General features: G+C 46.4%; 4 protein-coding genes across 4 annotated transcripts in view; 1 reads left to right on the top strand and 3 right to left on the bottom strand.

The window, feature by feature from the left end:
- The window catches only part of strn3 (striatin, calmodulin binding protein 3), a 6,678-nt gene extending 4,387 nt beyond the window's left edge, over positions 1-2,291 (bottom strand). The window contains exons 1-3 of the mRNA XM_042500704.1: positions 2,239-2,291; positions 1,437-1,603; positions 1,201-1,387 (exon numbers count right to left, since the gene is read on the bottom strand). Coding sequence (XP_042356638.1) covers positions 1,201-1,387; positions 1,437-1,603; positions 2,239-2,291 — 407 coding nt within the window. The remainder of the gene's footprint in view (positions 1-1,200; positions 1,388-1,436; positions 1,604-2,238) is intronic.
- rcor1 (REST corepressor 1) lies at positions 2,176-10,893 on the bottom strand. The gene is made up of 13 exons (XM_042500611.1): positions 10,185-10,893; positions 10,014-10,073; positions 9,001-9,081; positions 8,639-8,691; positions 8,241-8,402; positions 7,992-8,110; positions 7,345-7,423; positions 7,157-7,207; positions 6,348-6,494; positions 6,189-6,266; positions 3,190-3,247; positions 2,859-3,088; positions 2,176-2,519 (listed from the first exon to the last, which is right to left on the bottom strand). Exons 1-13 carry the CDS (start codon positions 10,348-10,350, stop codon positions 2,475-2,477), a joined length of 1,329 nt encoding a protein of 442 aa, XP_042356545.1. The 5' UTR covers positions 10,351-10,893; the 3' UTR covers positions 2,176-2,474.
- A 1,924-nt stretch (positions 10,894-12,817) lies between these two features.
- Positions 12,818-15,918, top strand: ankrd9 (ankyrin repeat domain 9). The gene has a single exon (XM_042500922.1). The coding sequence runs from the start codon at positions 14,697-14,699 to the stop codon at positions 15,525-15,527; it is 831 nt and encodes a 276-aa protein (XP_042356856.1). The 5' UTR covers positions 12,818-14,696; the 3' UTR covers positions 15,528-15,918.
- Positions 15,919-17,766: 1,848 nt separating this feature from the next.
- Positions 17,767-26,153, bottom strand: tecpr2 (tectonin beta-propeller repeat containing 2). The gene is made up of 4 exons (XM_042501092.1): positions 25,963-26,153; positions 25,707-25,848; positions 25,404-25,553; positions 17,767-18,403 (listed from the first exon to the last, which is right to left on the bottom strand). The coding sequence occupies exons 1-4, from the start codon at positions 26,002-26,004 to the stop codon at positions 18,255-18,257; spliced, it is 483 nt and encodes a 160-aa protein (XP_042357026.1). The 5' UTR covers positions 26,005-26,153; the 3' UTR covers positions 17,767-18,254.
- Between the last annotated feature and the right edge of the window lie 1,034 nt (positions 26,154-27,187).

Below are 27,187 nucleotides of genomic sequence, written 5' to 3'. Positions count from 1 at the left end.
AAATTCTGAAAATTAATGAGTATTTGACATGTATGATTAGGACTCATGTTTGTTAAAAAATAAAATGAATGAAAGTAGAAAATCATATTGATGTTTAATATTTTTTATGATTCTGAAAAGTGTATTTTATGTGCAGAGTGATATGAGTGTGTGTGATATTGAAGCGGCCCTAAAGGGTTAAATATTATCTCGTCTGTCCGTCCTGAGGAGGGATCCCTCATCATCCTCTGCCGCTCTTCCTGAGGTTTCTTCCTTTTTTTTCCGTTACGTAGGTGTTTTTTGGGGAGTTTTTCCTCAGTCTAAGGGCAGAGGGATGTCGTTGGCTGTAAAGTCATCTGAGGCAAACCGAGTTTTGTGAAAATGGACTTTAGAAATAAAACGGACTTTTGGACAAAAAACTTTGCTTATTTCAAACAAAAACAAACGTGTTTTTCATCTATAAGAAAGTTTGCAGTCTGCAGCTCGACCACTGATCCACCCTCACATGTTCAACTCTAAACCAGCAATCGATCAATAACCAGCTGTCATCATCCCCGGTCTGGATCAATACCGAGACTCTGATACACGGAGACACTGTTTCCATAGAGACCAAGAGGTCTGAGTGATGTCATCGACACCCAAACATGTTGCACCGGCCCCCGGTCTCCCCTACACCCCTCACACAGACAGCTGATCAGTTATTGTTCAGTTATTGATCAGTTATCGAGCAGTTTTCAGCTGAACCAGAGGAAAGAAATCAGCAACAGTTCTGATCCATTAGACTAAATATTGATTATTGATGATGACGGAATGATCGGAGCTTTTTAACATTACAAATTAAAAAAAAAAATCTGATGTGAAAATGTTTGTTTTGTAAAGACACACGTGACGTCACGAAGCTGAAGACAGAGGCTGATCCCTCCGTCCTGAATGATCGGTTTGATTGATCAGGTCTGACTGTACTTCTGGTTCATTGATCAAGTATCGATTATCGATCAGTTTGTCAACAGACTGATGCTAACAGTGTGCTAGCTTCTTTAGCTCCCTGTTTCTGAGCCGTTTGTTCAATAAAGATCATTTTAAATCTCACACACACACACACACACACACACTCAGCGCTAGCTGCTGTAGCTGCTGGAGCTAACAGTCCGCTAACATGATTCAGTCAGCAGCGCTCTGGTTCTGCTGGTTCCGCTGAGGTTCTGGTTAAAGTGGACTCACATGAATCTCCTCGGCGGGCCCCGGCTCTCGGCTCTCGGCTCTCGAATCCTCGGTAGACTCTCTTCGGGACTCAGACCGTCGCGTTGCCGCTGCCGCGGAGCCTCCGGGCCGCAGCCGGTCTCCTCATGGTCCGGGTCTCTTCGGTGTTCTCCGGGTTCCGTTTGGGATTCTGCTGGTTCTGTTGGTCCTGCTGGGAGACGAGGAGAAGTCTCTGGGATCCAGTTCACAGATCCAACGGGGAGGACTGGGCTGATCACACTGGAAACCCCCTCCGCTGCTTCCGCCCAGGAAATCCCCCAGCAGCCCCGAGACACAGCCGGCCACCGGGGGGCGCTGTGAGCCGCAGCCGGCCACCGGAGAGCCGCAGCCGGCCACCGGGGGGCGCTGTGAGCCGCAGCCGGTGCTGTGATGTTAATCACCAGCATGAAATACTCGTTTGTTTCGTGAATCCGTCCGCTGGACTTTTTTCTGCTGTTGTTTTTTTCTTTCATAGATTTTGATTTTGTTCTTGTTTTATTTTCCATGTTCACAAACAGCAGATCTCAATAACTGCAGCAGAAGTGATGTTTCTCAGCTGACATTCAGAGGAGGGGACAGTAAAGTATTTTTACTGCACTTCTCTACTGGAGATACAATGAGTTCTTGTACTTTGAGTGTTACTGCTGTTTTACATTTTTCTGAGAGCTTTACAAATTCAGATTATTGATAGAAAACAAACAATAAAGATGTATTGTTATAAACAAAGATTATAATAAACTGAAACATTAGCTGATCAGCACATCAACGATCAATAATCTCTGATTATTCTGATCTATCAGCACTTCACATTTATTTTATTAATGATCATTTGGTTCTCATGTTTTGTGTTTCTCATTCTTGGTTACAAATAAAATGAATAATAATTCAATTAAACACACATTGTCGAATAAGTCATAATGATGTGAATAAATCAGCAAACAGGGAAGAAATCATCCATTTATTGATCAACTTTGGTTTTATTGTCGTGCCACAAAAGGTCATAAAAGCCACACCCCCTACCTGAGTGACATCATCAAACATGGCTGCTGTAGGTCAAACCCCAAACCCGACATCCCCCGAAAACATCAAATGAAAAAAGACAAAGATCAAGCTGTTACTGGCAGGTCAGAGGTGATTTCTGATTGGTCCAGAGAGCGGCACAGAGCTCCACCCTGACCAATGAGAGTCCAGCCCGCTAAAAACAAAATAAAAACTCATGATGACATCATCAACCAAAGAGGCGGAGTCACAGAGTCTCAGGACACCAGAGGCTTCGCGGCGCCCAACGGAGACGATGAGTCCTGCATAGAGTGGAGACACAGTAGAGTTACAGTAAAGACACAATAGAGAGACAGTAGAGTTACAGTTAAGTTACAGTAAAGACACAGTAGAATTACAGTAGAGAAACAGTAGAGTTACAATAGAGAGACAGTAGAGTTACAATAGAGAGACAGTAGAGTTACAGTAGACACTCAGAAGAGTCACAGTAGAGACTCAGTAGAGTTACAATAGAGACACAGTTAAGTTACAGTAAAGAGACAGAACGGTGACAGCAGAGACACAGTAGAGTGACAGTGGAGTTACAGTGAAGAACAGAGAGGACTGTTGGATTTGTAGTCCATATGAATACGTGTCCTTACCTCCTTGTCTGGGCCAGTGACGTCCTCGTCCTCAGCGGGACAATCCTCCATCTTGTCCTCCTCTCCCCTGTGTCCCCCGTCCATCCCGTTCTCGGCCTCCCACTCCTGAAGGACCTCGTCCAGGTTGAACCTCCGTCTGTAGTTCACCAGGAAGTTCTTCACCTGAACCACAGACTTGTTACCAATCACATCTGAGATCGCCTGGAAGTCCCGCCCATACTTCCTGATGGCTGCATGTCATTGGATGAGAGGGAGAGAGTTACCAGCCAATCAGTGATTGAGAGGTTTAACCACTACAGGTGTGTCTGAGTTCACCTGGTTCAGGTTTTACCTTGTACAGCGAGCAGCTGCTCCTCTGTGGTCCATCGAGTGTTGAACTTCTGATTCACCTGCAACAACCAATGGCAACATGAAAGAACTACAACAACTCCAGCAATGTGAAGACACAGAGCAACTACAGCAACATGAAGAAACACAGAAACTACAGCAACACAAAGAAACAGCAACTACAGCAACATGAAGAAACACAGAAACTACAGCAACACGGAGGAACAGAGAAACTACAGCTACACAAAGAAAAAGCAACTACAGCAACACGAAGAAACACAGAAACTACAGCAACATGAAGACACATAGAGCAACTACAGCAACACGGAGGAACACAGAAACTACAGCTACACAAAGAAACAGCAACTACAGCAACACGAAGAAACACAGAAACTACAGCAACATGAAGACACATAGAGCAACTACAGCAACACGGAGGAACAGAGAAACTACAGCTACACAAAGAAACAGCAACTACAGCAACACGAAGAAACACAGAAACTACAGCAACATGAAGACACATAGAGCAACTACAGCAACACGGAGGAACAGAGAAACTACAGCTACACAAAGAAACAGCAACTACAGCAACACGAAGAAACACAGAAACTACAGCAACATGAAGACACATAGAGCAACTACAGCAACACGGAGGAACAGAGAAACTACAGCTACACAAAGAAACAGCAACTACAGCAACATGAAGAAACACAGAAACTACAGCAACATGAAGACACATAGAGCAACTACAGCAACACGGAGGAACACAGAAACTACAGCTACACAAAGAAACAGCAACTACAGCAACACGAAGAAACACAGAAACTACAGCAACATGAAGACACATAGAGCAACTACAGCAACACGAAGAAACACAGAAACTACACAACATGAAGACACAGAACAACTACAGCAACATGGGAAAACACAGAAACTACAGCAACATGAAGACACGCAAGAGCAACTACAGCAACATGGAGAAACACACAGCAACTACAGTAACATGAACACACGTAGAGCAATTACAGCAACATGAAGAAACACGGAAAATACAGCAACATGAAGACACGTAGCGCAACTACAGCAACATGGAGAAACACACAGCAACTACATCAACATGAAGACACATAGAGCAACTACAGCAACATGGAGAAACACAGAAAATACAGCAACATGAAGACACGTAGAGCAACTACAGCAACATGGAGAAACAGAAAATACAGCAACATGAAGACATGTAGAGCAACTACAGCAACATGGAGAAACACAGAGCAACTACAGTAACATGAACACACGTAGAGCAATTATAGCAACATGAAGAAACATGGAAAATACAGCAACATGAAGACATGTAGAGCAACTACAGCAACTTGAAGAAACCGAGAAACTACAGCTACATAAAGAAACACAAAGCAACTACAGCAACATGGGAAAAACACAGAAACTACAGCAACATGAAGACACGCAGAGCAACTACAGCAACATGGAAAAACACAGAAACTACAGTAACATGAAGACACGTAGAGCAATTGCAGCAACATGAAGAAACAATAAAATACAGCAACATGAAGACACAATTACAGCAACATGAAGAAACACGGAAAATACAGCAACATGAAGACGGACGTAAGCGCAACTACAGCAACATGGAGAAACACACAAGCAACTACATCAACATGAAGACACATAGAGCAACTATCTACAGCAACAAGGATGAAACAACAGAAAATACAGTCAACATTGTGAAGACACGTAGAGCAACTACAGCAACATGGAGAAACACAGAGCAACTACAGTAACATGAACACACGTAGAGCAATTATAACAACATGAAGAAACATGGAAAATACAGCAACATGAAGACATGTAGAGCAACTACAGCAACTTGAAGAAACCGAGAAACTACAGCTACATAAAGAAACACAAAGCAACTACAGCAACATGGGAAAAACACAGAAACTACAGCAACATGAAGACACGCAGAGCAACTACAGCAACATGGAAAAACACAGAAACTACAGTAACATGAAGACACGTAGAGCAATTGCAGCAACATGAAGAAACAATAAAATACAGCAACATGAAGACACGAAGAGCAACTACAGCAACATGAAGACACATAGAGCAACTACAGCAACATGGAAAAACACAGAAACTACAGCAACATGAAGACATGCAGAGCAACTACAGAAACATGAAGACACAGAGAGCAACTGCAGCAACACAAAGAAATGCAGAGAAACTACAGCAACATGAAGAAACAGAGAAATATACAGCAACATGAAGACACACAGAGCAAAAAAAAGCAACATGAAGTCACACAGAGCAACTACAGCAACATGAAGACACACAGAGCAACTACGGCAACAAAAGGACACAAACAGCAACTACAGCAACTGCAGCAACTTGAGACACACAGGACAACTATAGTACCATGAAGAACACACAGGGCAACTACAGCGAGACAAAGAGCAACTAAAGCAACACTAACAGAATTTATCTACCAGAAACTACATGACAGCACAACCAGTACCACTAACAGATAGTCAACTACAGCAACACTAACAACATGAAGACAAGCACAGCAACAACAACAGACATTGGTGTTGTGTACCTTTGTGTTGCTATGTTGTCGTTTGTGTTGCCATATTGCTACTTGATTTTCTGTGTGGCTGTGTCGCACTGTGTTGCTATGTTGTTGCTGTAGTTGCTCTGTTGCTGTTTGTGTTGCCATGTCTGTTGCTGTGTTGTCGTTTGTGTTGCTGTGTTGCCATTTGAGTTGCCGTTTGTGTTGCCATGTATTTGCTAATGTTGCTGCTTATGTTGCTGTTTGACTTGCTATGTTGCCCTTTGTGTTGCCATGTTTCTGATAGTGTTGCTGCTTGAATTGCTGCTTGTGTTGCCCGTGTTGCTGCTTGTGTTGCCAGTGTTGCTGCTTGTGTTGCCAGTGTTGCTGCTTGTGTTGCCGTGTTGCTTTTTGTGTTGCCGTGTTGTTGTGGTTACCTCTGGCTGTCTGAACTCATCGACTCCTGAACTGAGTTTCTCCTTCAGAGAACTGTTGGACTGTTTGATAGACTGAACCTGAAACACAGAGAAACAGACAGGTGAGGACACAGAAACAGGTGAGGACACAAAGAGAGAGAGACGGACAAAAGGACACACCTGTCTCTTGATGGACACCAGTTGACAGTCCAGTTGTCTGATGAGTCCCTGAGCAGATGAGGACGAGAGTGAAATGACATCCTGCTGATTCAAAAACATTCCTCTGGGAGGACGTTTCTTCAGCCGCTGAGACGCCTTACTGCCCATCTACAGGTGAGACACAGGTGAGACGGACAGGTGACTACTACCTACCTCAGACAGATGTCATCAGCGACACAGGTACAAGTGTCATCAGCGACACAGGTACAAGTGTCATCAGCGACACAGGTACAAGTGTCATCAGCCACACAGGTACAGGTGTCATCAGCCACACAGGTACAGGTGTCATCAGCCACACAGGTACAGGTGTCATCAGCCACACAGGTACAGGTGTCATCAGCGACACAGGTACAGGTGTCATTAGATACAGGTACAGGTGTCATCAGCGACACAGGTACAGGTGTCATTAGATACAGGTACAGGTGTCATCAGCCACACAGGTACAGGTGTCATCAGATACAGGTACAAGTGTCATCAGCCACACAGGTACAGGTGTCATCAGCGACACAGGTACAGGTGTCATCAGCGACACAGGTACAGGCGTCATCAGATACAGGTACAAGTGTCATCAGTGACATGAGTACATGTGTCATCAGCCACACAGGTACAGGTGTCATCAGCCACACAGGTAAAGGTGTCATCAGCCACACAGGTAAAGGTGTCATCAGATACAGGTACAAGTGTCATCAGTGACATGAGTACATGTGTCATCAGGTACAGATACAGGTGTCATCAGTGACACAGGTACAGGTGTCATCAGGTGTTATTACCTTGAGTGCAGGAGCTGGTTTGACCTCTGATCTCTCTGATCCAGAAATCACCTGAAACCAAATAAGCCAGCCAATGTAAAATACAGTCAGTAAACAACAAACTGTCAAAAAAAGTAAACAATCAATAAACAGTAAACAAGTCTAGTTTAAGTACAGTACAGTTAAAGTAAAGTTACAGTAAAGTTTACCTCCTTCTTGTCGTCTTTATTTGAATCAAACTCTGAGTCACTGGGAGGATTCATGTTTCCGTCCTCCACGTCTTCGTCACTGAAACACAATTAAAATTTTTAATAAAATCTAACAAAAACATCACACAACATCACCTGTAGCGTTACCTGTAGTGTTACCTGAAGTGTCACCTGAAGTGTCACCTGAAGTGTTACCTGCAGCGTCACCTGAAGTGTTACCTGCAGCGTCACCTGAAGTGTTACCTGTAGTGTTACCTGAAGTGTTACCTGTAGTGTTACCTGAAGTGTTACCTGTAGTGTTACCTGTAGTGTTACCTGTAGTGTTACCTGAAGTGTCACCTGAAGTGTTACCTGCAGCGTCACCTGAAGTGTTACCTGTAGCGTTACCTGTAGTGTTACCTGTAGGGTTACCTGAAGTGTAACCTGTAGTGTTACCTGTAGTGTTACCTGAAGTGTCACCTGAAGTGTTACCTGCAGCGTCACCTGAAGTGTTACCTGTAGCGTTACCTGTAGTGTTACCTGTAGTGTTACCTGAAGTGTTACCTGTAGTGTTACCTGTAGTGTTACCTGAAGTGTCACCTGAAGTGTTACCTGCAGCGTCACCTGAAGCGTTACCTGTAGTGTTACCTGTGCAGGTTGCAGCTCACCTGTCATCTCTCTCTCTCTTGTGTTTTCGTGTCTGTCGGTCCATCAGACTCGTTTTACTGCGACTTTTCTTCCAGGAGTAATAAAACCGAACCAGGCTGGCCATCGATTTATCAGGTAACTACACACACACACACACACACACACACACACACACACACACACACAGACAGTCTGTATGATCATGCTGCTTTGTACTGGTCCTGGTTTGTACTGGTCCTAGTGGCAGGCACATACTGGTGTTGTCTTACCATCTGCTGGATGCGGTGGAAGCTCTTGCCGTGGAAGCTGAAGGCCTGTTCGAACAGGACTCTGTCCTCCACCGTCCACTCATCAGGAAATGGAGTGAAGTTCGGCAGATCGGCCAGAGATTTCTCAATGTTGTGTTTGTGCCAGAAGAGCATCCCCAGAGCCTGAACACACACACACACATACACACACATACACACACACACACACACACACACACAAAACATATATACTTCATATATATACTGACCACACACACATACAACATACACAGTACATATACAGTAGATATACAGTACATGCACAGTACATATACAGTACATGCACAGTCCATATACAGTATATGTACACACTGATGTGATCTGAGACGCTACATATGAACATAGTCAGAAGGTCGAACCTGCTCCATGCTGTAACCATGTTTCTCTTTGGCGATTGTGATGTACTCGTCCACTGAAACAGAAAACACATCATAAACAAACATAGTAAACAAGCACCATAAACACTGTAAACACCATAAACACACACAAAAAACACTGTAAACAACCACCATAAACACTGTAAACAACCACCATAAACACTGTAAACAACCACCATAAACACTGTAAACAAACACCACAAACACTGTAAACAAACACCATAAACACTGTAAACAAACACTGTAAATAAACACCACAAACACTGTAAACAACCACTGTAAACCGTAAACACCTGAGGCATCTCTCAGGTTACACGCTGTGTGTTAAACATGTGGTTTCTTACACTGAGTCTGGTTCAGACAGCTGCTGGGGATCCACACCAACATGCCGAGGTTTTCTCTGAGCTGAGCCGCCCGGGCCACTTCTGACCACACACACACACACACACACACACACACACACACACACACACAGAGTTAATATATTCAGATTATTGTAGTGATGCAGGAAAATATCAGCAGATATCAGCTTTAAAATGAAATATCAGAATCGGCCAACACGCTGATTTCTGCCGATTTCGCAAACTGATATTTGTTTTTATTGATAAAGTGAAGCTGATGAAAACAGGAAGCTTCAGTCTGAGTATTTCTCTTCTTCTGCAGAATGAATGAATCAATATTACAGACAGTGAAAGTGTTTCATGTCTCCATCAGAATCTGATGATCAATCACTGTAGCAGAGACCTGATCAGCAGAGACCTGATAAGCTGATCAGGTCTGATTATTTATCGATATCTGATATCAGCCAGATGAGCTGTTATAGATCAGAAAAAAATCCAGCTCATTGTGGTTTTCATTCGCTCTCTGATTAAAGTCCCACAATAACATTTTTCATCATTTTTAATTTTTAAGTCAAACACATTTTTGACATCTGATCGTCAGTCGAGTTTCACCCAAAGATCTGTGGATCATCAAAAGGTTTTCATCAAAGGCTCTGAGATCTCTGTGTTTGGAAGACTATGTCTTTCTGGACTATGTCTTCCTGGACTATGTCCAGTTCTGACAAGAGCAGGACAAGCGCTCAGCACACTGGGACCGGTTCTGAGCGCACTGGGACAGCTTCTGGACGCACCGGGAACGGCTCTGAGCGCACCGGGAACGGTTCTGAGCGCACTGGGACCGGTTCTGGGCGCACCGGGACCGGTTCTGGACGCACCAGGACCGGCTCTGAGCGCACTGGGAAACGGTTCTGGGAGTACCGGAACCGGCTCTGAGCGCACCGGGACCGGTTCTGCGTGCAGCAAAGCTCGAACAAAACGAGCTGTGAAGTGTTCGAGGCTACCTCTCTGTTTCTTACCGGAGTCAAAGTCCGGGACCACGGCCTGGTATTGCGGTCCGACCCGCATCCCTCCTCCACCTGCACACACAGACACAATCACACACACTCAGAACACACAGTACACAGTACTATCAGTACTCGGAGCACACGCAGTACACGCAGTAGTACTCAGTGTTCGAGGCTACCCACCATGCTCCTCGTCGCTGCTGGAGCTCGAGCTTCCGTCCTCCCAACAACTGGTTCCATTACCGGACAGACTCTTCCCGCCGGGCTGGGTGGCAGCTCCGGGCCCTCCGGCCGCCGGAGCCCGGCCTCTGCGCTTTCCCTCCGGGTTTCTGTCCAGCATCGCCGGCATGGAGCTCGGGGGGAGCGGATACCGCTGCTGCTAGCTGCTAACGGAGGCTAACTGTTAGCTCGTTAGCTTCCTGCTGCTGTCAGACCCGCAGGCTCAGCTGTGCGGGTCCGGTCAGCTGTGCGGGTCCGGTCAGCGGCACCGGAAGGCTCCGGTGTGAAACGGAGCTCGGGAGGCGGGATAGACCGGGTAAATTAAGCTCAGGCTAACGATGCTAACAGCTAATGAGCTGCAGCTTCACACCCAGCCGGAAAAGTTCCGGAACAAACTGCCGGAACCGGAACAAACCGGACCGACACCGACTCCCGACGCGACACGGTCCGACCGATCGATCAGAGCTTACGACGGGTCAGACTGAGCTGATCGATCCCTGAGCGTGTGCGCGTGTGCTGACGTCACAGGTCAGATGATCACATGAGTGACAGTCTACTTGAAGCCGATTTGATCGATTATTGATCAGAGCTGAACTCAATAATCAATCAGTCGATCAGTTTTCTGAAACTGATGAACGTGTTTATCAGTGATGACGTCATGAGTTAGGGGCTGTTTGCTGTTTATAAACAGGAGCTATAAACACGCGACCCAGGAAGCAGTTATCATGAAGTCACTTCCTGTCAGACCTGGAGTATACTGAGTACTTTTACTGCAGTACTGTGATTGAGTATCAGTCCGAGGTACTTGTACTTTACTGGAGTATTTTATTTCCATGCTGCAGAAGAAGAGTTCATAAAATCTGAAGTTTTGTTCCAAATTAAATCAAATAGTTTAACAGCTGCAGCATTAGACAATTCACTGAAAATATTTTTTTAATAATTTAGATTTTATTAATGCTTTAATTTTTTTTAATAATTGTGAGTTTCTTGGGCAGTTTTTCTATTTTCTTTATAGATTAGAGTTTTTTGTGGGGTGTTTTTGCTCTCTTTTTATTCTTTTTTAGGATTTCCCTGCATTACATACTTTTATTTTTAATAATTTAAGTACATATTCCTGATTATACTTACTTTTACTTCACTGAAGCAGGACTTTTCATTTTAGCAGAATATTCACAGTGTGGTATTAGTACTTTTCCTTCAGTAAAGGAGTACTTCTGAATACTGAAACTGTGTTGTAGAAGCAGACACTGAATAAAATGTAAACCCAGAGATCTGCTGACGGCTCCTCTCTGTTATAAACTGATGTTTATTTATTTACTGATTACACACAAACAACCGCGTCGCTCTGCGCTCACACAGAAATATATTCACATCCTGATTACCGTTTCTGTCTGCAGCGTTTGTGATCCTGCTCCTGATTGGACTGAATCCTGCTCTGCTCCTAATTATGATCAGTAATCAATATTCTATTTGATTCTCTCCTGTTTAAAATAAAAAACTGAATCTACAGAAGAACTTTGCTGCAGTAAAAGTTTCATAGGTAAAGTAAAAGTACCTTCAAACTTTATACAAGTACCTGAGTAAATACTTTAAACCACAACTGTACATACACACCAATATCATTATTATTATTATTAACAATAATAATAATAACATTCAAATAGATTAATTAAAACATCTTTTTCATTAATCTTCCCTCAACATATCTTTACTGTTTTTGTACTTTGTGTACTGTGTGTACTTTCTAAAGTTTGTTTCTATATCAAATCGAGTTTTTCCACAGTAGACAACATGTTGGAGAATTGTGGCTGACATGTAGGAGAACAATGTTAGCCTATATAGGACACATGTAGGAGAACTACGTTGTTCAAAATGTAGGAGAACCACAGTGGAAGAAATGTAGGAAAAGTACGCTGGCCGACATACAGGAGAACTACGGTAGCAGACATGTAGGAGAACTATTATGGAAAACATGTAGGAGAACTACAGTGGTCAACATGTAGGAGAACTATGGTGCTCAAAATGTAGGAGAACCACAGTGGAAGAAATGTAGGAAAAGTACGGTAGCCTATATATAGGAGAACTACAATGTTCAATGTAGAAGATGTAGGAGATTATGTAGGAGAGCTACTGTGGGTAACATGTAGGAGAACTACTATGGAAAACATGTAGGAGAACTACAGTGGCCAACATGTAGGAGAATTATGGTGACTCACATGTAAAATGAACTACAATGTACAACACATAGGAGAACTACGGCAGCTTACATATAGGAGAACAACGATGGACAACATGTAAAAGAACTGCATTGGCCACAGGAGTATTATGGTGGCTGACATGTAGGAGAACTCATTCATTCATTCATTTTCTGTAACCGCTTGTCCTTTTAAGGGTCGTGGAGGAGCTGGAGCCAATCCCGGCTGTCATCGGGCGAAAGGCGGGGTCACCCTGGACAGTTCGCCAGACTATCGCAGGGCCGACACATACAGACAGATGACCGCACACGCTCACAGTCACACCTAAGGACAATTTAGAGTCACCAATTAACCTGAGTTGCATGTCTCTGGACTGTGGGAGGAAGCCGGAGACCCCACGCAGACACGGGAGAACATGCAAACTCTGCACAGAAGGCCCCCGCTGCTCTCAGACAGGGTAGGAGAACTGTGTGTTAAAAATGTAGGAAAACCACAGTGAAAGACATGTAGGAAAAGAACAGTGGCCAACATGTAGAAAAACTACCGTGGACAACGTATAAAAGAATCACAGTGGCTGATATGTAGGAGAAATAAGTAGCCTATTTGTAGGAGAACTATGGTGGCCGACGTGTTAGAGATCTGTGGTTGCAGATGTTAAAATGTGAAAGTCCCTGTCTAGAGTCAGTGTTTGATTTTTCTGGTGTGAACTACAGGAGAAAAACACAGAAGAGGAGCAGCTCCATAAAGAAAACCCACTGTTTTTTTTTTCTTCAGGGGCCGGTTGCACGCCTGGTCTTAAGCTAAGTCGGTCTTAACTTGGCATTCTAAGTCCGACCTGACAGTTACGCCGGTTGCACGAACAGGGCTTATGCCTTCTCCTGGTAAGACTGGTCGTAAATCTTGCGCCTTCAGGAGGAGACTTAAAGTTAGAATCGAGGCCATCGCTATTGCAACAACATTAGACATTTCAATCTAAAACTGTTAATGGCGGCTCGCCTCATCTACGACTGTATGGCGAGCAGGCATTTAGACGGGAGAGAGTTATACGGGACCGAAGAAATCCACTGGACATATACAGCGATGAGGATCTGAGAGCCCAGAGCTGTCACCGGACCTGCCGTTTGTGTCGGACCGCAACGCAGCACTGTCGCCAACGCTGCAGCACTTCGTTTTTATGAAAACAGTGCTTTTCAAAACAATGTCGGAGACATCTGCAGAGCGTCACTGAGCCGCCGCCCTCCACAGTGTATTGATTAGGCATCATTTCTGCCAGTCTTCTGGCATCCCTGACTGATGTCCCCCTCATATCGCTGTAGACGGATGTTTTCGGGAGAGGACCCTCACCAGTTGGGTGATTTTTTTTCATGGACTCATCTTTCTTCGTCTTGCTGAGAAGATCCTTCCTCTTCTTTCTCACATCCAACCCAGAGCGAAGGCAGCCCGAGTCCCACAGTCATTTACTGCGTCCGCTGTAGTTTTCCAACATAACTGTTTTTTCTTATTTGTGATTATGTTGGACCACTTGGCAGTCAGCATTGTCCTGTACAGGCTATACAATTCAGTCAATTCTCTAATTTCAATGTCGGTGAAATTTCCTTTCCGTTTCCTTTTGATCTTCCATTGCTGCAGCAAGATGAGCGAAACTAAGACAGCGAGAGACTTAACAGCGTATCCCAGCAACGCACGCTGCTAGGCTGTAGCCATAGTGACGTGACCGCGTGTAGTTAAGACTAAGCTTGTGTTCTGTTGGTGGAGTCCTTTAAGACTGGACTTAGATAAGACAGACTCAGGAGTTAAGACCAGTCTTAGTTAAGCCCCAGGTGATTATTAATGAGTGAAAACAGGTTTGAATCTTAAATTTCTGTCACTAGGCGCCCCTAAATCACTCTAACCTTCAAAACTCAAAACGACCAAAAGGATTTAAAAAGACCCAATCAGCTGATCTCTCACAGAGACAGAGTTGTTGACTGTCTTCATTACATAAACTGCAGCCATTTCAAGGCCACTATGTTCACTATGTGTGTTATGTGAGACCCCCCCACCCCTTCCCGTCCCCACTCCAAAAACAAACGTCCACACATGGAGCTGCAGTGACGAAGGACAGGCTATAAAAGAGTGTCTGTGCTGAGGACGGGGGTTTGACTGAGAGACAGTTTGTGTCTGAACAGGATCAGTCGGGGACTCCGTCTCCTACAGACCAGGTGTGTCTCGTGTCTCCTTCGGGACAAGTGTGTCTCGTGTCTCCTTCAGGACAGGTGTGTGTCTCTCTGGGTGTCTCGTCATGCCGTGGCTGCTGTCCTCTCAGTCGGAGCGTCTGTCTTCGTCTCCATCTGAGCGTCAGTGCGAGCGGACGTCGTTCTCCTTCTACTGTGCTGTGCGGGAGCAGCTGCCGGTCTGGCTGCTGGAGGACATGCGCAGTATGGAGGTCTTCAGTTGGGAGGACGGACACCCACGCGCCTTCCTGCCGTCCGAGGCGCTGCTGTACGCACTGATACATGACCACCAGGACTACGCACGCTATCTGCTCGACAAGTACTCTCTGAGCGCGCTCAGACCGCCACGCTGCAGCTTCTGCTGCTGCCGCAGTAGCGGCGCTCAGCACCTGACCATGGCGGTGCGCTACGACCGCGTGTCGATCCTCGGCATGATGGTGGAGACTCTGAAGGACTGCGACTCACAGAGCGCGCAGCGGGACTACTTGGATAGCTGCGGCGGCTGCTCACACGTGGCGGATGCAGGGAAGACGGCGGTGCAGCTGGCGGTGGAGCTGTCGCGGCCCGAGTGTCTGCTGCTGCTGTTGGTTCACGGCGCGCCGCCTGCCGGACTCGACAGTGCGCTGCAGCGACTCGTCTCCTCCGAAGAGATGGACCGCCGCCATGCACAGCGCTGCCTTGACTTCCTGCTGCTCTTCCTGCCTGAGCCGCCGACGTTGCGCTGCCTACGGGATGAGCCGCATCGCTGGCAAAGCCTGCTGGGAAAAGAAGTGTTCAGCTGGCTGTGCGGTCTGGCCCCACCCCCTCTCTTGCTGCAGGCGCTCAGGTGTTTGGCTCGATCCGGCCCCGCCCAGATCAGCGCCTTGCCGAACTTCCTGCAGCCGCACAGCTGGCAGTGACATCATCTGTCACCGTGGAAACACTGCAGGACTGCTGCGATTGGACGGTACATTGATGATGTAAATAAAATATAAATAAAGACTGAAAAAAACTGATCAACGATCAGTTGATCGGTGATCAATACGGCTGAAGAGGACACTCTTCTGCTTTCTGTCAGATAAAAACAGGACAATAACTGTGGAGGTCGTCTCTCAGTGGGGGACACCAAACATCCCATCATCTCAGCTGATCTGAGGACAAACAGCTGATCTGAGGACACACGGCTGGTCTGAGGACACACGGCTGATCTGAGGACAGACGGCTGATGTGAGGACAGATGGCTGATGTGAGGACAGACAGCTGATCTGAGGACACACGGCTGATCTAAGGACAGACGGCTGATCTGAGGACAAACGGCTGGTCTGAGGACAAACGGCTGGTCTGAGGACAAACGGCTGATCTGAGGACACACAGCTGATCTGAGGACACACAGCTGGTCTGAGGACACACAGCTGATCTGAGGACAAACGGCTGATCTGAGGACACACAGCTGGTCTGAGGACACACGGCAGATCTGAGGACAAACGGCTGATCTGAGGACAGACGGCTGATGTGAGGACAGACGGCTGATGTGAGGACACACGGCTGATCTGAGGACAGACGGCTGATGTGAGGACACACGGCTGATCTGAGGACAGACGGCTGATCTGAGGACAGACGGCTGATCTGAGGACAGACGGCTGATCTGAGGACAGACGGCTGATCTGAGAGCAGCTGTTGTTGAGACGTTTTTAAAGATCCTTGATTAAATGAAAATTGACACCAGTTTTTTGGGGGTTCGTAGATGTTCGCTGAAGGGAAATAAATCAGTTGTTTCTTTGTGTTTGTGTCCTTTGCTCGACGCTGTAAATAAAATCTGTTTATTAAAAACTTGGTTCATCTTTTCCGTCCTGTGTGCTGAACTTGTTTTCAGAGAGCTGCTGGACTCGAGTTTCCTCCGAGTGTCAACGAGAGAAGAGCCAGTTTCAACTGTTTGAGTTTCTCCTCAGAAACCTGAAACCTCCTGATGATGGTGATGAATGAACGAATGAGTGAATAAATGAACTCATGAACGGATGAGTGAAGCAGCGTCTGGTCAGATGAGTGGAGGATATCTGAATTATTGTTCAGCAGCAGTTTAAATATTATTTCTATTTCATGATGTCATCAGGAAATCAGCTTCATCCAACACAACTCAATAAACGTCCGGCTGACATCAATCACCTCATCAGTCAAATTTTAAAGACCAAACATTCTCTGAAACGGCCATCGATTCTGCTCAGCGCTTCTTTTTCATCACTATAAACAGCTTTTTAAAGATATAACCCGAAATAATGACGCCAGAACGGGATTAGCACTGAATATTTAAACGTGACTTAGGGACTGTTAGTTATTTATGGGGGGGGGGGGTGACACATGTCAGCTCAGACAACTTTATATGGCTGGATTTTGTTTTTATTTCACTTCTGATTTTTTTAAGAAAACCTGCTGCCTGTTTTCTTTAAACTCTCCAAAATGTCCCCATTCATCAGCCAGAAACTGTAATAACAGAAACTATCGTTGGATTTTCACGTTTTCCACGGTCCCTACAAGGGTTGGAAATGAGATTTTTTGCCACCGAGTCGAGCGGATCCCAAACCCTGCCGGCGCTCGTCAGCTGACGTTTTTACTTGAAGCCGCTGGCAGACTGAAGCAGCGTTTGGCTGCTGCTCATTTCCAACCTGCTCCTTGAGCACATCATGAATTATTATACAGGTTTGGGAAAAAATCTTCCAGGACTTTCCCAAAACTTTCTGGGTAGAATTACTTTTCCAAAACTTTTCCAGGCCTGGAAATTGCTATTTGCAAATTCCATGACCTTGACAAGTTTTTCATGCTCTGATCACTCGGCGGATCAGGTGGTTCAGTTCACGTGGCCGAGTTTCAACATTTACAAAGTTGATGAACAACATCACAAACAGGTGAGTTTACAGCGAGACAAACCTGTCCCGCCACGTCTCCGCCACGTCACAACCCAGTCACTTCTTCACAGGTTTCTATGGCAACACTTTCAGAGGCGAGGAGGCGAGAAGATGATGAGTCAAAGTTTAAAGAATCATTCCAGAGTTTTTTAAACGATAAAAATCCAGTTTAGACCAAACCCAGAAACCAGTGGAAGCTAGGCAAACCAGTCAGACCAGCTCCAAACCAGTCTGAAGAAGCAACAAGAAATAAATAAAATAATGTGAAATGTCCCTTTAATATCTTCAACAACCAGAAGGAATTAAACTGGATTAAATGTTAGCAGATAAGAACCAGTTTAAACCAGTCTTAACTTGTTTAAACAAATCTGAACCAGTTTAAACCAGTCTTAACGAGTTTAAACAAATCTGAACCAGTTTAAACCAGTCTTAACTAGTTTAAACAAATCTGAACCAGTTTAAACCAGTCTTAACTAGTTAAACCAGTCTGAACCCATCTAAACCAGTCATGTCCCTTCAGAATAAAGTGCTTCTTGTTAAAACAAAAATAAAACAAATTCTCAGTTGACTTCATTTCCCAGCAGCCACGTGGGCTCTCTCTGTCCACCATCTTTTGTTAAATGTCACCGGAAATGATGTCACCTGCCTGCTCAGTCCAGCTGTGACATCACACAGCCCACATCCTGCTTCAAGAGGAAGTTGTAAACAGGAAGTGGTGTCATGGTGACATCACAGTGACGTCATTGGTCAGATGAGCTCCCACTCGTCGTCAACATCATCACTGGGGGCGGGGCCCGATGGGGCGGGTCTACATGGTGTTTGTGGGAGGAGCTTCGTTAGGCGACGAGACAATCCACCAATCAGAGTCACCGCCCACAACTCGTCCTCTGGAGTCACTGAAGACAGACAGAGAGAAAGACACACCTGAGGCATCTGAGACATCTGAGACACACCTGAGACACCTGAAACACACCTGAGACATCTGAGATGTACTTGAGACATCTGAGACAAACCTGAGACACCTGAAACACACCTGAGATATCTGAAACACACCTGAGACAAACCTGAGACAAACCTGAAACACACCTGAAACACACCTGAGACATCTGAGACACACCAGAGACAAACCTGAAACACACCTGAGACATCTGAGACACACCCTGAGACATCTGAGACACACCGGAGGCATCTGAGACACACCCGAGACAAACCTGAAACACACCTGAGACATCTGAGACACACCCGAGACAAACCTGAAACACACACCTGAGACATCTGAGGACACACCTGAGACATCTGAGACACACCCGAGGCATCTGAGACACACCCGAGACAAACCTGAAACACACCTGAGACATCTGAGACACACCCGAGACAAACCTGAAACACACCTGAGACATCTGAGACACACCTGAGACATCTGAGACACACCCGAGGCATCTGAGACACACCCGAGACAAACCTGAAACACACCTGTGACATCTGAGACACACCCGAGACAAACCTGAAACACACCTGAGACATCTGAGACACACCAGACAAACCTGAGACTGAGACAAACCTGAAACACACCTGACAACACAACCTGAGACAAACCTGAAACACACCTGAGACATCTGAGACACACTGAGACAAACCTGAAACACACCTGAGACAAACCTGAGAGACACCTGAGACAAACCTGAGACACACCCGAGGACAAACCTGAGACACACCCTGAGACAAACCTGAAACACACACCTGAGACATCTGAGACACACCCGAGACACACCTGAGACATCCTGAAACCTGAGACAAACACACCTGAGACATCTGAGACACACCCGAGACAAACAGACATCTGAGACACACCTGAGACATCTGAGACACACCTGAGACATCTGAAACACACCCTGAGACAAACCTGAGACACACCTGAGACAAACACACCCGAGACAAACCTGAAACACACCCGAGAGAAACACACCTGAGACATCTGAGACACACCCGAGACAAACCTGAGACAGACAAACCTGAAACACACCTGAGACATCTGAGACACACCTGAGACATCTGAGAACACCTGAGACACACCTGAGACAAACCTGAAACACACCTGAGACATCTGAGACAAAACAAACCTGAAACACACCTGAGACATCTGAGACACACCCGAGACAAACCTGAAACACACCTGAGACATCTGAGACACACTGAGACAAACCTGAACATCTGAGACAACCCCGAGACAAACCTGAAACACACCTGAGACAAACTGAGACACACCTGAGACAAACTGAGACACACCCGAGACAAACCTGAAACACACCTGAGACATCTGAGACACACCCGAGACAAACCTGAAACACACCTGAGACCTGAGACAAAAACCTGAGACACAACAGACAAACCTGAAACACTGAGACACACCCGAGACAAACCTGAAACACACCTGAGACAAACCTGAAACACACCTGAGACATCTGAGACACACCCGAGACAAACCTGAAACACACCTGAGACATCTGAGACACACCTGACACACCTGAGACAAAACTGAGACACATCTGAGACACAACCTGAGACAAACCTGAGACACACCTGAGACAAACCTGAAACACACCTGAGACATCTGAGACACACCTGAGACAAACCTGAGACACACCTGAGACATCTGAGACTGAGACAAACCTGAAACACACACGAGACAAACAAACACACTGAGACATCTGAGACACACCGAGACAAACCTGAAACACACCTGAGAAACACACCAGAGACATCTGAGACAAACCTGAAACACTGAGACAAACATCTGAGACACACACTGAGACATCTGAGACAAAACACACTGAGACATCACACACCTGAGACAAACCTGAGACACACCTGAGACAAACCTGAAACACACCTGAGACAAACTGAGACACACCTGAGACAAACCTGAAACACACCTGAGACAAACTGAGACACATGAGACAAACTGAAACACAACTGAGACATCTGAGACACACAGACATCTGAGACACAAAACTGAAACACACCTGAGACAAAACTGAGACACACCCTGAGACAAACCTGAGAACACACTGAGACACACCCTGAGACTGAGACAGAAACCTGAAAACACACACCTGAGACATCTGAGACACACCCTGAGACAAACCCGAGAAACAAACACACCTGAGACATCTGAGACACACCTGAGACACTGAGACACACCCGAGACAAACTGAGACACACCTGAGAAAACTGAGACACACCTGAGACAAACCTGAGACACACCTGAGACTGAGACACACCGAGACTGAGACACACCTGAGACATCTGAGACACACCCTGAGACAAACCTGAGACACACCTGAGACAAACCTGAAACACACTGAGACATCTGAGACTGAGACAAACAAACTGAGACAAACCTGAAAGACACACCTGAGACATCTGAGACACCACCTGAGACAAAACCTGACACACCTGAGACACACCTGAGACAACCTGAGACATCTGACACACTGAGACAAACCTGAGAACACACCTGAGACACCTGAAACACACCTGAGACATCTGAGACACACCTGAGACATCTGAGACACACCCGAGACAAACCTCTGAAACACACCTGAGACATCTGAGACACAAACTGAGACATCTGAGACAAAACTGAGACACACCTGAGACAAACTGAGACATAACTGAGACAAAACTGAGACAAACTGAGACACACCTGAGACAAACTGAGACACACCTGAGACAAACCTGAGACAAAACACACCTGAGACACACCCGGAGGGACAAACCTCTGAGACACACCCCGAGACACCTGAGACATCTGAGACACACCTGAGACATCTGAGACACACCTGAGGCATCTGAGACACACCGAGACAAACTGAAACACACCTGAGACATCTGAGACACACCCGAGACAAACCTGAGACAGACATCTGAGACACACCTGAGACATCTGAGACACAACCGAGGCATCTGAGACACACCCGAGACAAACCTGAAACACACCTGAGACATCTGAGACACACCCGAGACAAACCTGAAACACACCTGAGACATCTGAACAACCTGAGACATCTGAGACACACTGAGACACACCTGAGACAAACCTGAAACACACCTGAGACAAACTGAGACACACCTGAGACAAACCTGAAACACAAGACACTGAGACACACACTGAGACATCTGAGACACACCCGAGACACGTCTGAGACACACCCGAGACAAAACTGAAACACACCTGAGACATCTGAGACACACCCGAGACAAACCTGAAACACACCTGAGACATCTGAGACACACCTGAGACATCTGAGACACAGGCATCTGAGACACACTGAGACAAAAACCTGAGACAAAACTGAGACACACACCCGAGACAAACCTGAGACACCTGAGGACATCTGAGACACACCTGAGACATCTGAACATCTGAGACAAGACATCTGAGACACACTGAGACAAACCTGAGACACACCTGAGACAAACCTGAAACACACCTGAGACAAACCTGAGACACACCTGAGACAAACCTGAAACACACCTGAGACATCTGTTTTTTTTGGACACACCTGACACACCCGAGACAAACCTGAAACACACCTGAGACAAACCTGAAACACACCTGAGACATCTGAGACACACCTGAGACAAAAACCTGAAACACACCTGAGACAAAAACTGAGACACACCTGAGACATCTGAGACAAACCCGAGACATGAACTGACCCGAGACAAAACTGAGACACACTGAGACACAAGATCTGAGACACACCGAGACAAACCTGAAACACACCTGAGACATCTGAGACACACCCGAGACAAACCTGAAACACACCCGAGACAAAACTGAGACACACTGAGACATCTGAGACACACCCGAGACAAACCTGAAACACACCTGAGACATCTGAGACACACCCGAGACAAACCTGAAACACACCTGAGACATCTGAGACACACCCGAGACAAACTGAAACAACTGAGACAAGACAAACCTGAAACACAAAGACTGAGACACACCTGAGACACACACTGAGACAGACAAACCTGAAACACACTGAGACATCTGAGACACACCTGAGACATCTGAGACATCTGAGACATCTGAGACACACCTGAGACATCTGAGACACCTGAGACAAAACTGAGACACAAACTGAGACAGTCCTGAGACACACCTGAGACATCTGAGACACACCCGAGACAAACCTGAAACACACCTGAGACATCTGAGACACACCTGAGACATCTGAGACAAAACTGAGACAAACATCTGAGACAAAACAGACACTGAGACAGACACACTGAGACATCTGAGACACACTGAGACAAAACTGAGACACGAGACATCTGAGACAACCCGAGACAAACCTGAGAACACACCTGAGACATCTGAGACACAACTGACAAACCTGAGACACACCCGAGACACTGAGACAAACCCGAGACAAACCTGAAACACACCTGAGACAAGACATAGCCTGAGACAAACTGAGACACACCTGACTGAGACACACCTGAGACATCTGAGACAAACCTGAGACATCTGAGACAAAACCGAGACAAACCTGAACACACCTGAGACATCTGAGACACACTGAGACATAACTGAGACACACCTGAGACATCTGAGACACAACTGAGAAACACACCTGAGAAACCTGAAACACACCTGAGACATCTGAGACACACCTGAGACAAACCTGAGACACACCCGAGACTGAACCTGAAACACACTGAGAGACACACCCGAGACAAACTGAGACACACTGAGACAGACACACCTGAGACATCTGAGACATCTGAGACACACCTGAGACAAACTGAGACACACCTGAGACAAACCTGAGAGACTCTGAGACACACCCGAGACAAACCTGAGACACACCTGAGACTGAGACACACCTGAGACAAACATCTGAGACACACCTGAGACATCTGAGACACACCTGAGACATCTGAGACAAACACCTGAGACAAACTGAAACACACCTGAGACACGTCTGAGACACAAACTGAGACATCTGTGACACCAACAACTGAAACACACCTGAGACATAACTGAGACACACCCGAGACAAACCTGAAACACACCTGAGACATCTGAGACACCCGAGACAAACTGAAACACACCTGAGACAACCTGAGACACACCGAGGCATCTGAGACACACCTGAGACAAACCTGAAAACACCTGAGACAAAGACACACCCGAGACAAACTGAGACAAACACTGAGACATCTGAGACACACCTGAGACATAACTGAGACACAACTGAGACATCTGAGACACACACCGAGACAAACCTGAGACACACCTGAGACACGTCTGAGACACACCTGAGACAAAACCTGAGACACACCTGAGACATCTGAGACACACCCGAGGCATCTGAGACACACCTGAGACAAACAAACACACCTGAGACATCTGAGACACACCCGAGACAAAACTGAGACACACCCTGAGACTGAGACAAACCTGAGACATCTGAGACACACCTGAGGCATCTGAGACACACCTGAGACATAACTGAGACACACCTGAGACAAACCTGAAACACACCTGAGACAAACCTGAGACACACCTGAGACACAAACACACCTGAGACATCTGAGACACACACTGAGACATCTGAGAGACACACACTGAGACAAACCTGAAACACACCTGAGACAAACACCTGAGACATCTGAACACACCGAGACATCTGAGACACACTGAGACATCTGAGACACACCTGAGACATCTGAGACACACTGAGACAAACCTGAAACACACTGAGACATCTGAGACACACCTGAGACAAACTGAGACACACCTGAGACATCTGAGACACACCTGAGACAAAACACTGAGACAAAACACCTGAGACATCTGAAACTGAGACAAAACCTGAGACACACCTGAGACAAACCTGAAACACAACTGAGACAAACTGAGACACGAGACAAACTGAGACACACCCGAGACAAACCTGAAACACACCTGAGACATCTGAGACACACCCGAGACAAACCTGAAACCACACCCGAGACAAACTGAGACACACCTGAGACATCTGAGACACACCCGAGACAAACCCCGAGAAACAAACACCTGAGACATCTGAGACACAACCCGAGACAAACCTGAAACAAACCTGAAACACACTGAGACATCTGAGACACACCTGAGAGACAAACTGAAACACACATCTGAGACACAAACCCTGAGACACAACTGAGACATCTGAGACACACCCGAGACAAACCTGAACACACACCTGAGACAAACCTGAGACACACAAACTGAGACAAAACCTGAGACACGAGACACCTGAGACACAACTGAGACATCTGAGACACACTGAGGACAGACACCCTGAACAAACACTGAGACATCTGAACTGAGACACACTGAGACATCTGAAACACACCTGAGACAAACCTGAGACACACCTGAGACAAACCTGAAACACACCTGAGACAAACCTGAGACACACCTGAGACAAACCTGAGACCTGAGACATCTGAGACACACCCCGAGACAAACCTGAAACACACCCGAGACAAACCTGAAACACACCTGAGACATCTGAGACACACCCCGAGACAAACCTGAAACACACCTGAGACATCTGAGACACACCTGAGACATCTGAGACACACCCGAGGCATCTGAGACACACCCGAGACAAAACCTGAAAACACACCTGAGACATCTGAGACACACCTGAGACATCTGAGACACACCCGAGACATCTGAAACACACCTGAGACAAAACTGAGACAAACCTGAAACACACCTGAGACATCTGAGACACACCCGAGACAAACCTGAAACACACCTGAGACATCTGAGACACACCCGAGACAAACCTGAGACACACTGGTTAACCAGTATGAACCCAGTCTTACCAGTTAACCAGTTGGCATTTCCGGGGATCTTCTTCCAGTAATCTCCTGCAGGGTTCCTGTCAGAGACTCCGTAGCGTCGAGCCAGATCTCCGTTAACACATCGAACCCAAACAGTGCGAGAGCTGAGGACCAGCTGACTGACGGCCAAACCTGAAACACACACACACACACACGTTGCACAATATCTAACATAAACACACAAACACGTTCACACACGTTACACAACACAGAGAGACAAGACTGACAGAGAGACAAGCGTTCAGAGAGACAGACAGACAGCAAGACAGACAGACAGGTATGTACCTGGTACCAGCTCCCAGTCTGTCCCCACTGGCATCTCATCACTGAGTCCAGTCCTTACGAAGACACTTCCTCTGTTGTCCAACGCCCAGAGGAGACGATCGTTAGGACTCGTCTGAATACTGACCAGCTGTACTCCTATTGGCTGCAGAGACATGATGTCACAGTTACCTGGACAGGTGTGTGAAACAGTTGGTTCTATGTGGATTAGGTGTTTCTCTGTTACCTGTGCAGGTGGTTCTACGTTTTTCTCTGTTACCTGTGCAGGTGGTTCTATGTGGATCCAGGCCGGCAGCATCATGCTTGGGTTCAGAGGTTGGGTTCCGACTCTGAAGTAAACGACTCCTCGACTGTCCACAGCCCAGACGTTCTGACTGCCGCAGCTCACACTGACCAGACGAACACTTCCTGTGACACACAGTCGACATTTTACCTGAACACACCTGTACACATATTTATATCTTCATACAGCAGTCACAGAACCCCTTCAAGAACCCCTCGAACTGCCCTAAGAACCTCAAGGACTCCCAAAACCTCCCCAGTGGCAAACAACCTCATGGACTCCTGGGACACTGCAGGACCCTTCCAGGTAGATTAAGACCCACCCAGGTACATCAAGACCCTTGCAGATAGGTTAAAACCTGCCCAGTTGGATTAAGACCCTTGCAGGTGTGTATGGGATGTTTTCGTGTCAGCATTACTCATCTTATATAAAGTAACGAGAGTCGATGTCTGTGACATTGAACTGAACACCCAGTTCAATGTGACGGATGGCAGGACGACCGTGACAGACACGGCGACACGGGGGAAGAGTGTGCCGCCATCATACTCAGCGCCGTCACACTGCCACTCAGTCACGCTCCGCCCCCAGCACGGGTAAACAATGGCTCTGTGGGAACTAGTGACCTGGTTAGCAGCTGCAGCTGTTGATGAGGTCACGCGTGTAAACAGAAACATTATTTGGGTTCTAGCTGACAACAGGTGGAACATCAGCACGATCAGGTGACTGCTTCCTGCTTCAGAGCAGATTCCAGGTCAGTCTGTTTTTGGTAAACAGCCTCATGTTTCCACCCTGACCTCTCACAGTGTCTCTGTCTCTCTGTGGTACAGTAACACGTTCGTGTTTTGAGGTCAGTTGCCTCATCGCACTGACTGGTGGAACAATAACTCTGTTACTGCATTCCCACGTTCTTCTTCTGTTATCTGTTTAATGAGCCAACAGAAAAAATAAACAACAACAACAAAACAGCGGCACCCTCCGGTTTGTCTTTGGAGCAGCTCCTCAGCCGGCTGGTGGTCTGTGCCAACTCCCGGGACCAAACTCTGACTCTGCAGACCCACAGACACTAGATATACAACTGAGACTGTGGATATACACTCTGAGACTGTGGATATATACTCCGAGACTGTGGATATATACTCTGAGACTGTGGATATATACTTTGAGACTGTAGATATATACTCTGAGACTGTAGATATATACT

This window comes from Plectropomus leopardus, chromosome 14 (assembly GCF_008729295.1).
Source record: "Plectropomus leopardus isolate mb chromosome 14, YSFRI_Pleo_2.0, whole genome shotgun sequence".
NCBI classification, from domain to species: Eukaryota; Metazoa; Chordata; class Actinopteri; order Perciformes; family Serranidae; genus Plectropomus; species Plectropomus leopardus.
The sequence above is the reverse complement of the archived record's forward strand: the minus strand, read 5'-3'. Positions and strand labels throughout refer to the sequence as shown.

Coding starts and splice junctions, on each gene's coding strand:
- rcor1 (XM_042500611.1), bottom strand. CDS start 10,350: ATGCCGGCGATGCTGGACAGAAACCCGGAGGGAAAGCGCAGAGGCCGG. Junction 8,111..8,240: donor TCCACCGCATCCAGCAGATG/GTAAGACAACAC, acceptor GTGTGTGTGTAG/TTACCTGATAAATCGATGGC. Junction 7,424..7,991: donor AAGAGAGAGAGAGATGACAG/GTGAGCTGCAAC, acceptor ATTGTGTTTCAG/TGACGAAGACGTGGAGGACG.
- ankrd9 (XM_042500922.1), top strand. CDS start 14,697: ATGCCGTGGCTGCTGTCCTCTCAGTCGGAGCGTCTGTCTTCGTCTCCA.
- tecpr2 (XM_042501092.1), bottom strand. CDS start 26,004: ATGATGCTGCCGGCCTGGATCCACATAGAACCACCTGCACAG. Junction 25,849..25,962: donor ACATAGAACCACCTGCACAG/GTAACAGAGAAA, acceptor ATGTCTCTGCAG/CCAATAGGAGTACAGCTGGT. Junction 18,404..25,403: donor AAATGCCAACTGGTTAACTG/GTAAGACTGGGT, acceptor GTCTGTCTTCAG/TGACTCCAGAGGACGAGTTG.